Genomic DNA, 10,648 nt, shown 5'->3' with positions numbered 1-10,648 from the left:
ACCAGGGCTCTTAAAAGAAATAAGCCCCGTGTTTGTCACTGTCATATTATCATCAAGATACCAATTCAATTTAAAACCGACGTCACACTACAGTCAGCAATGGCTAACGGGTAATTATTTACCAGCTGTGAAATACTACTAAGATAACGCATTTAATATGTTATATTGTCGAAAATCTATAAAGTCATTACCGTATGTTGAAATTGAATTTAGTAATCTGACATTTAATGAATGATACAATTACATACGGGAGCCGTGATGTTCCTTTTTAGTGACGGCGAGATCTGGAGGGTGACATCATCGACGTGGTGAGCACGTACGTTGTTAAGTAACGAGAGGAGGGGCGACGAACCAGAGTAGAGAACGGATGTTTGTGCTGCTGGAGCTTCTCAGGGACTATCAACAGGGAGCGCAACCGACAACTGAGCTCAGAGCTGGGGGTATGAGAGCTGTCATAATCCGCTCCCATCCTCCTCTGGTCGGTCTCCTGTCCGACTGACAACCATCGGATCAGAAGCTCCTCTAAACCAGCTGTCGGACGAACCCGATATCGTGTGAGTTGCGTCGGGGAACAAGTGAAACCAAGGGGGAAAAGGGACCCGATTCGACCGAAGCGGAGTCTCCTATTTACGGTTTACAGGAGAGGGGGAGGGGGCAAATAGTAGGACTGGCTGTCTACCCTGGCCAGTTAAATCATGTACGAGTGGGGTTGTTAATAAAACACAAATTGAGGTTTATTGAACTGTATTAATGTTAAGCTTTCTTTAATTTAGAACCTTTTTAGCATCACGTCCCACGGTTCGGGTAGAGAATTTCTACTAGCTTAGTTGTAGCAGCTAACGATCAACTTGCGCTGATTCCTGTGGTTTATATTTCTAACATAAACAAGTAAAAGAGGCTGTAAGGTATTTAAATCGCCTATTTATTATTTTGTCAAACTATTACGTTTATGTTTTGTTGAATTTTTTTTATAAAAAGATATCGCATTACTCCAAAGGCATAAAGGGTGACTTGTGCTACTACCGCAACAGAACCGTTGTTCTGTTAACATAATTGAGAAAATTGCGCACAAAATGTGGCATACGTTGAATTTAAAACAAAATTGTTGTTTGTAGTGACAACTGTGAGGGGCGTAATGTTAGCAGCGTTTGTGTGATTGCGAAATTATCTGGTTGGGGTGACTGGAGGTGTTTTTTTTTTCTTTTCTTTTTTTGTTTAATAGTTTTATTTATATATTTACGTATAAAACTGATCCAAAAGATGAATAGTTCAGATTGATGCACAGCTCGAAATGCTAAATAGTTGATTCTTTATGCCGTCACTGTGAGGTCTTAAGGCTTAAACCATACTGTTCCACCTCCTTCAGAACATCATGTCTTAACAGCTACTACTAAGACTCCCCTTGAACCAGCAGATGTGTACTGTACCATCTTGACCAATCCACTCTCCTGCAGATGATTACTACCGTAATAGCACATGTTGTTTTTCCAGTGCAGTGTGACAGGCTAATTCCCATTGCTTCACCTTACTGTCTTCACTGTCTCTGAAACCTCAAATGATGAATTCCCCTCATCGCTGTTAAGTTTACAATGCTCACACCTTTGAGACGCTTCCTCCTCATGTAAAACCGATGCATAGGGATTTATACAAATGCATTTTTACTAACGGTACACGCATAGTCTTAAGGATGCAGAGTAATAGTGTCAAGCATGTTGTGTCACTATTCCTGAACTGAGGACTCGGTGTTAAGTTTTATGATTAATTTTACTTCTTAAATCTGTGTTATGTTGCAACACACAAGCTACGCTCTTGGGTGTAATGGCCCTAACCTTTCATTAAGCCTGATCCATCTGCGTCTGTCCCGTCTACCAAGGCAAGCTGCTGTTTTAGTAATGCTAACCATTGTAATCACTGTTAGATGCTAAAATGCCAAATTTATTTTCATTTTGTTTGTTTTGACTTCACCTCTGCTCCTAATATAGATAATTAATAATCATTAATTGTGGTCAGGGTAGGAAAAAACTCAATATTTTCAGTCATGAAACATCTCTATCTGTACATCAAAGCGTCAATGCAGATAAAAAAAAAATCTTCAGCAAATATTTTCTGTAGCAATAATGTTAAGTGCGTAATCTTAACAGTTCAGCAGCTTGAAGCGGGAATAGAAAGGTTGTGAGGAGTCTTGACGATGTTCAGAACTTTTCCTCCAACAGCTCTTAAAAGGATCCTGGGCAGTAAGTAGGGATACTACCTTTTCAGCTCCCCTCACCATCTTCTGCAGGGACCTCTTGCCTACTGTTATTGCAACTGGAGTAAGCATAGTTGAAATATTGGACTCCTAGTGGAATCACGTGGAATAAAGAGGACTAGTTCTGCAGAATTGATGCTTAATTTGCTTAAGCTGTAGATTTTTATAAAACTTCTCTCTTTTAAGTAACATAAATTAAGGTAACTTTCGTGGGTGCATCCTAAGCATAAATAAAGAGGATATATTTTTTATGTACCTGTATATTGCCTTAGTAAGAACTCATTTGTAGGCTCTGTCATCCATTTTGGAACAAGTTTATTTGTAAAGGGTACATTCTTTTGACACAAAGTGTTGAGTTAACCAAGTCTAATAAATGCTGCTCTGCAGCTCTTGGCTTTCTGGAGTTCATTAGACAGGCCAGTCTGAGGGCTTTGACACAGATACAACCAGCCAGTGCTCTGTGGCTGCTCATGCCTTTTTACCTTTGCCAGTGCCAACCCAGAGCAGCAGAGAGCTTAGTCTTGCTTTCGCAGTGGCTGCTCAATGTGGCGTGGTTGAGCCAGCATTAAATAAGTAATGATCCCGCTCTGCCATCACATGCAGCTTGGCTCAAAAAATTGCACATGATTTCCTCATGCGTCCCAAGTCCTTGTACTCATGTAGCATTAGGTCCTTCTCATTCTAGTTCCAGGTTTAAACATTTCTATGTTGCCCTCCTTTTATTTCTGTATTTCCCACCCCTCCTTTCTTCTCCTTCTGCTTAGCTCAAGCCCCCCCCCCCATCCCTAGCTAACACACAAATTTGATCATTTGTTTCTGGAGACTAGATGGCTGTTTTCTGCTCAACTGGCAGTGTTAACAGGGTGCATCCTCACATAAATATGTGGCCAGTTTTTCTAGGATAAATTGATCATATGAGCAGCTGAAAATCTGTACAAAGACTTCAGTCATTCTGTCTCGTGGCAAAATAAAGACAACAGCTGCATTTTTTAAGTTGAATGCTTTCTGACCCCCAATATACGTCTTCTAATTGGTCATAAAGAATAATGGAGTTGAGAGAGTAAAACGTGTGCGGTTTTGTTTCATAGATGTGTGTTGTCCGTTGATTACAGTGACACCTTGCAACCATGGAGCTGAGAGTGGGGAACAAATACCGGCTGGGGCGAAAGATAGGTAGTGGATCCTTTGGAGACATTTACCTTGGTAAGTGGAAACTGTTTCACACTGAAATGAATCTTCCCACACTATCCATCCAACTCGGGCCCTACAACATGCTTCTCCTACATGTCCTTACAGATGTGGTTATTTTTTACGTTTCTCCTCAGGTGCCAACATTGCGACTGGTGAGGAGGTAGCCATCAAGCTGGAATGTGTGAAGACCAAACATCCACAGTTGCACATTGAAAGCAAGTTCTACAAGATGATGCAGGGAGGAGGTAAGCACCTATAGCTTCAACACACTTGTCAGGATTATTAGAGCATTCTTCTCAAATGTCTTCCCAGCTGTGTATTGAAGATGCAACTATCCTGCCAAACCCGATACTGGAACAATGTAATGGTCAGGGAAGCCTTTATCTTAAAATGCTGCAGCCTGAAATTCAGTGTAAAAGATTGAATGCGTGTCCATCAGCTCGTTTTCAGTCTAGAAAAATGCCTAGCCTCGAACGACCACTTCCATACTTGTGCCTTTTTATTTTTATTAGGAATATACTATAGTACTGTCAGCAGTAGACAAATAATCAATAAAAGTTTTAATGTAATAGTATTATTACAAAATGAAGCCCACACAGAAGAAAACAGATGTTCTCCATCTTGTTAATCAGCTGGTGACCAATGTCATTACATTTGATTCTTCTTCTTTATCTTTCATCAGCCAAATAGGTTTTTTCATTAATAGGAAGTTCCACCAGAGACACTTTTTTTCAAGTTTTCATGGGTAATTAAAGCAGCATATTTTCTTTTCTGTGACTGATTCACTCTGATTATGGGGATGCTGTTTTAAAACTACATTTGGAAATCCAAAAGCAACAATCCGGTAAAACAAGTATGTTTTTTGAAAACTGTTATATTTAACAGGTGTTTTTTGCTCAATTTTGTGGTATTTTTACTTAGTAGGTTATCATACCATGATAATCTCATGCCGGCTGATGTCAGCTTATGACGGTTTCATTTTTTTAACATGGAAGCTTGGTTTACGTAAACTTTATTCCTTCCCAGGCTTAGCCCAGGTAGGGTCTTCTTCCTCCTCCTCAGTCTTTCATCTCAGGTCCTGTATTTCCTAAACGCAAGGCATCACTGTTAATAATAATAATAATAATAATAATGCTACACATAAGGGACAGCAGAAAAAACAATAACAATTGTAACGGTTAAAACTCACCTTTGCCCAACTGAAATAAAATTTGCAGCAGTTTTAGCGACTATATTCAAAGCAATGCTGTGCCTGTGATAACTTGACCACATATGTGCTGATGATGTTTGTCTGTCTTTGACAAGTTGGTATTCCATCGATAAAATGGTGCGGTGCGGAGGGAGACTACAACGTCATGGTAATGGAGCTGCTTGGGCCCAGTCTGGAGGACCTTTTTAACTTCTGCTCCCGCAAGTTCAGCCTAAAGACTGTCCTGCTGTTGGCAGACCAGATGGTATGATACAAGCTTGACATTAAAATCGGAGACATTCAGTCAGTGTAACAGTATCAAGGGGAAAGGATTATTTACAATGACTGTAGAGAAACATAATAGGAATGACCCTTACTGCATCGGGTCACTGAATATTCTGTGTGTAAACATTGTAATTCTCTTGAAGCCTCTCTAAAGATTATAGATGGTTTGATCTCCTCTCCTCACCTGCTGTCAATGTAGTTTATGATGAGTGCCCAGCTTTAATCTGTTGACCTAGATATTTCATATCAAGGATCAGACTCTTGACTCACCTTTTGCCCCAATTATAGCCGAGTTGCTGTATCAGATGTCCCATGTGGGTGTCTGACTGGCAGCTTTTCAGCCTTGGGTCATGGCATTCCTGTCCTGATTTGTCGTGCTGCTGCCAATCTGTCTTTTGTCTCAATCTGCTTAAGTACGTCTCATACTGCTGACAGTCGGTGTAACAAAATATTTTCTTTGTTTGTGCATCTCATTCAAATCCAGATTAGTCGCATTGAGTACATCCACTCCAAGAACTTCATCCACAGAGACGTGAAGCCTGATAACTTCCTTATGGGTTTAGGGAAGAAGGGCAACCTGGTGTACATTATTGACTTTGGGCTGGCCAAAAAGTACCGCGATGCCCGCACGCACCAGCACATCCCTTACAGGGAGAACAAGAACCTGACCGGAACAGCGCGGTACGCCTCCATCAACACACATCTTGGAATCGGTAAGACTGAACTCGACGATGCATGTTTTCCTAATGTGGTGGACAGCCTAAAAATATGCTGAAGGAGAATGAGACCATAACTGGGTTTAGTTCAAACTCCAAGGTTTTCTTCCGAGTTTGCTGCAGTGTTCCCAGTGACAGCTGCTTGTTTTGCGTCATGCTAAATGATAATCTGAGCTGCCTCAACTTTTGCGTAATGGTGCAAAGTACAGTAGATGCACAGACCTATTTGTCCTTTTTTGTTTGTCTTACTGAGTCATTTATTTCCATTTCTTCCAGTCCTGACCATATTCTTATTGAAAAGGTATTGGTGCTTTCTGAACATTTTAGTAGTTCTGTTATTTGAACGCTCACTAAAATTAGTGTCCGATCATCTCATTACCTGCTGATGTTCCCCGTTTTATTAAACATGCTCCTTTCATTCATTGATCCTGTATTTAATCATAATCCCTGAGTAAAACTAATGGGTTTAAAAACAGATGTGATTAATTATGTATTACGGTCATTTCTGTGTCACTCGTCAGGGCATTTTGCTTTTGATCTCACATCTACCGTGGAAAGAGATTTGAATTTTAAAATATGTAAGGCGAGGTAATGATAATATTTCGACCATTGGCCTTATGCATATTACAGAACATATAAACAACCTATTTCACAAGAATAGATAAGCTAGAGTCGTCATCTCCAAATGATAAATCTTTGGTTAAATAATTGCAAAAATGTAATAATACGTCTCGCTCCTGAGACATTATTTAGGGTTTTTTTTTGTGCCTTTTTTTTTATTTATTTCAGGAAAAGGCATAAAGGTGTTTCTAAAATAATCTATAATAGGTGTAAAATAGTCCAGGTTTGACTAGTCCACTAAGTATTTTGGGATTCTTCTTCAGGATTTTCACAAATCCTGAAGAAGAAGGTTCCCTAAATTTCAACCTGGGGTTTAAAGAATCTATTCAGTGCAGACGTGAACAGTTCAGGCATTGATCTGTCTAGCTTTTTCAGATTTGATCCAACACATTCCCAGTTCCTTTTTAAAACCGTAGCCCTTTAGTGACGATAAGAAGCTACAAAGTGGAGGCTAGGTTTTGCATTGTTAGAGGCTAGTTATCACTGTTTTCTCACAGGACTTAAAGATCATTGGTATCTTGCCAGTCACTTTTTTCACTAGTTTCTTTGTTCATTTGTTGTTGGGGTTTTTTTTTTTTTTTACCCCTTGCTGCTACACAAATTTCTTTTAAATTGTAGGAAGCTTCCTCCATGATTTTGTAACAGTGTTGTCAGCTAGCATAACAAGACATCTTCATTAGTTGACTTTCAACTCAATGGGGCATTGCACAAACTACTTCTTTATTTCAATGAAGCTTCTCAAGCATAGATGCAACTCAGTGCCCAGCTTAAAGCACCACCATGGAGCCCATGTTGATAACCTGGACCCTTATTTTTTCTTTTTTTTCACTTCAGAAGTTGAACTCTGTCAGGAAGTAGATAGGGCTTTGGGAGATCTGCCTCACTATGATGCAAAATATTGTACTGTTTTAATTTTGCAAGATCTTGTGGTACTGGATCACTTTAGATCCCTATTTATTTGTCCGTAAAAGTAGACGGTTTAGTTGTCTCATTCATTTGCACTTGATGCTTTATGTCCACAGAGCAGTCGAGACGTGATGACCTGGAGTCTCTCGGATACGTCCTCATGTACTTCAACCTGGGGTCCCTCCCCTGGCAGGGCCTCAAGGCTGCAACCAAGAGACAAAAGTATGAGCGAATCAGTGAGAAGAAAATGTCCACACCCATTGAAGTTCTTTGCAAAGGATATCCTTGTGAGTCCTCATCTACTGGTGCAGCCACTTGCTCCTAAGATTATCTGCATGTGCTGTATTTAGTTTGTTGTGCTTAAAATGGAGCTGGAATTCTAGTATTTATATTGATTGGGAAATGAAAGCTCAACGCTTGCAGGTTTACTGATTTTCCTTTACATTTACTCATTACTCCTGTTTCTGATGTTTTACAGCGGAGTTCTCCACATACCTGAATTTTTGCCGCTCACTCCGTTTTGATGACAAACCAGACTACTCCTACCTACGCCAACTTTTCAGGAATCTTTTCCACCGACAGGGATTCTCCTACGATTACGTCTTCGATTGGAACATGCTCAAGTTTGTAAGTTTGTAATAGGAGATTTTCGTATTGGTCAATTTCATGCACACAACTTTCCTCAACAGAGCTCAAATTACCATGCTGCTTTTTAAAACTTTCGTTAATATGCCTGGTCACATTTATCAGGGCGCCAGTCGGACAACTGAGGATACAGATCGTGAAAGGAGGACAGGAGATGAGAAAGATGATCGGATCGGAGGAGCCCCCAGGGGGTCTGCATCACGGGGCCTCCCCTCAGGTCCCACTCCAGGCGCTCCCAACAGAGTCAGAAATGGACCAGAGCAAGCCATCTCAAACCCTGCTTCACGGGTCCAACAGTCTGGTGAGTTTTCGACTAAAATAGATTCTAATTTTAAAAAATAAATCCGTTTAGTAAGAAGGAAAGACTTTGCTGATTCTAAAATATGTTTTCTAGAAAATCATCATCAAAAGTTGCTCATTGTTTTTCTTCATCACAGGCAACACGTCACCTCGTGCAATTTCTCGTGCTGAGCGAGAACGGAAGGTGAGCATGCGTTTACACCGCGGGGCTCCTGCCAATGTGTCGTCCTCTGACCTCACGGCCCGTCAAGACCAGTCAAGGATTTCCACGTCGCAGGTGAGACGACATTTGTGCTACCTTCACTTGCTTATGTACCACACAGTGCACACAAAGAATATTTTACACAAAAATGGAATCCTTCGGTTCACAGCTGCTAGGATCATCTCATTAGATGTTCTAATCACAGCTTATTGATTTATGATGATTAGCAAAGTATTCATTCCCTTTTGAAATTTTCCACATTTAGGGACCATACAGCTACAAACTTCAATATATTTTATTGGGATTTTACATGATGGACAAACACAGTGTAGCACCCGATTGGTTGGGTAATGCTGCCAGTTGCCTTCTGTAGGCACCTAATTAGCAAGTAGTCCCAGTAATTTTAGTAGAAATACAACTGTTCTTTTAGGCCTTGTAGGTTTGAGAAAATGAGTGAACAAACCACATTTTGAAGACAAAGGAACAGGGAACATTATGGAGAAATTTTAATCAGCGTTTGGTTTTAAAACCATATTTCAGGCTTTGAATATCCTTCAGAGCTGAAAGCAGAGAGTATGTCACAACTGCAAACCTAAACACATGGCTGCCCACCTAAACTGACAGACTGTTCAAGGATAACACTAAGATGAGAAAGAACCAAGAGGCCCATGGTAACTCTGGAGGAGCTGCAGAGATCATGTGCTAAATTTTGATGACTCAACAACTATTTGCTGTACATTCCCACAAATTTGTTGAAAGAAAGTCGTAAGAATTGCATTGACATTTCTAGCCTCTCAAAGCTGAACTGGTACTTCTGCCCCTTAAATCCATATTCTGTGCTGTTTCAGGTCAGCGTGCCATTCGAGCACATGGGGAAGTGAATTTCCTCAGCTCTTCATGCACACAAAAATGACAGGTAAGGTCTAGGTTCACATGTTTTGTTCTTTTATAAATGTAAATACAAAGTCTAATACCAATCTTGTTTTCTTTTGCAGGGCTGAAAGGAATCTTTGTTACTATCCCTTTCTTTCCCCCCATTCATTATACGTTGTTTATTGAAAAGCTGTTTGTTAATGGACATGCAGGTTTTTTGGAACAAGACATTAAATGTTTCAAAGATTCAGAAAAATACATAAAGGTATTTTTACCTGGACCGCTCTTGCTAAACGTAGGATCTCCACCACAAAACAAATGACAATGCTGCACCTTGACAGTTGCTCATTCCTACATGGTTATTTTTTTTCCTCAGAACATTCCCTTAATACTTTGACAAATGTGAAGAACTGTTGGCCTTGAAGGAGCAAAAGAAGATTTCAGGGACATGCATGTTTTATTTTATTTTTTTTATCAAAGGTTGATGCAGGCCTAGTCATTTTTCCTTGTTTTTCAGTTTTTAGTACAGCAATATACCTTAATTGTTCATGAAGGTATATTAAATTGAAGGTTGAGTTTCCTTTTTGTTTTTTATTTTTAATTTTATTTTTTTAACTTTTTAAAATTTGAAAGCTAAATAGGAGGCGGCATGTAGATTAGAAGGTGGCGACTAGAAAGGGAACTGAAGAGGAAGAGTAAGTGATGTTTTAGCCGTTGTAATGTTCCTGTTGAAGTAGCTGGTAACTGCTTTCCCCGTATCCACCTAGACAAAATTTCTCGGCACATCTCCCTCAAGTTTGACTTTTTTCTTTGATTTTAAATCTTTGACGGGAAGGTAAAGTAGGATTGTGGAATTTCGAAGGACTCACTCCCAAGTCTTGAGAGAAGCTCCTCAGGAAAACATCTCAGCATACTGATATTTGACCTGAGACCACAGCTGCCCGTTTTGGCTTACAAACAGGGGATGCAATTTTTATATTTCTTAAAGTTACCTTTTTTATTCTTTTATTTGGGGCTTTGGAGGAGGGGTCAGTCACTGTTGGGAATAACATGCGGGTGGGCTGGGGGCATCAAATTATTATTTTTTTGGTTTACTCCACTGTAAATATTTTTTATTTCATTGTAAAGCCAAATGTGGTTATTGTAAAGGTGTAAAGTAGAAAAATGCATACTAATGCTAGGATGTTGAATCAGAAGTCATAAACTCGGAGATAAGCAACTGTTGCCTTGTCAGCTGGGTCGTCCAACAGGTGTGAATGAGTGCCACCGTAAAACTTCTACGGTCAATAAAGTTGCTTTGTCTGCTTTTTACCTTACATCTTTTATTTCCTACCCTGTTCTGGTATATCTGGGATATTCTCATCTATTCCCCAAATACCACCCAATATTTCAGACTCAATAATCCTGTTTCAGAAAAAAAAAAAAAATTTATTTGATGCTACCTTCTCTTTATTTACCCCCTCACCAACTCT

The 10,648-nt window shown here is 39.8% G+C and overlaps 1 protein-coding gene across 1 annotated transcript; it reads left to right on the top strand.

Annotated features, from left to right (window-relative positions):
* The first annotated feature begins 327 nt into the window (after positions 1–327).
* On the top strand, positions 328–10,523 carry LOC124864241 (casein kinase I). The gene is made up of 11 exons (XM_047358932.1): positions 328–554; positions 3,361–3,451; positions 3,574–3,684; positions 4,745–4,893; positions 5,398–5,626; positions 7,273–7,443; positions 7,635–7,783; positions 7,907–8,102; positions 8,239–8,378; positions 9,152–9,219; positions 9,299–10,523. Exons 2-10 carry the CDS (start codon positions 3,376–3,378, stop codon positions 9,182–9,184), a joined length of 1,254 nt encoding a protein of 417 aa, XP_047214888.1. The 5' UTR covers positions 328–554; positions 3,361–3,375; the 3' UTR covers positions 9,185–9,219; positions 9,299–10,523.
* Positions 10,524–10,648: the final 125 nt, after the last annotated feature.

This window comes from Girardinichthys multiradiatus, chromosome Y (assembly GCF_021462225.1).
Source record: "Girardinichthys multiradiatus isolate DD_20200921_A chromosome Y, DD_fGirMul_XY1, whole genome shotgun sequence".
NCBI classification, from domain to species: domain Eukaryota; kingdom Metazoa; phylum Chordata; class Actinopteri; order Cyprinodontiformes; family Goodeidae; genus Girardinichthys; species Girardinichthys multiradiatus.
Note: the sequence above shows the minus strand (reverse complement) of the source record. Positions and strands in the feature narration are given on the sequence as shown.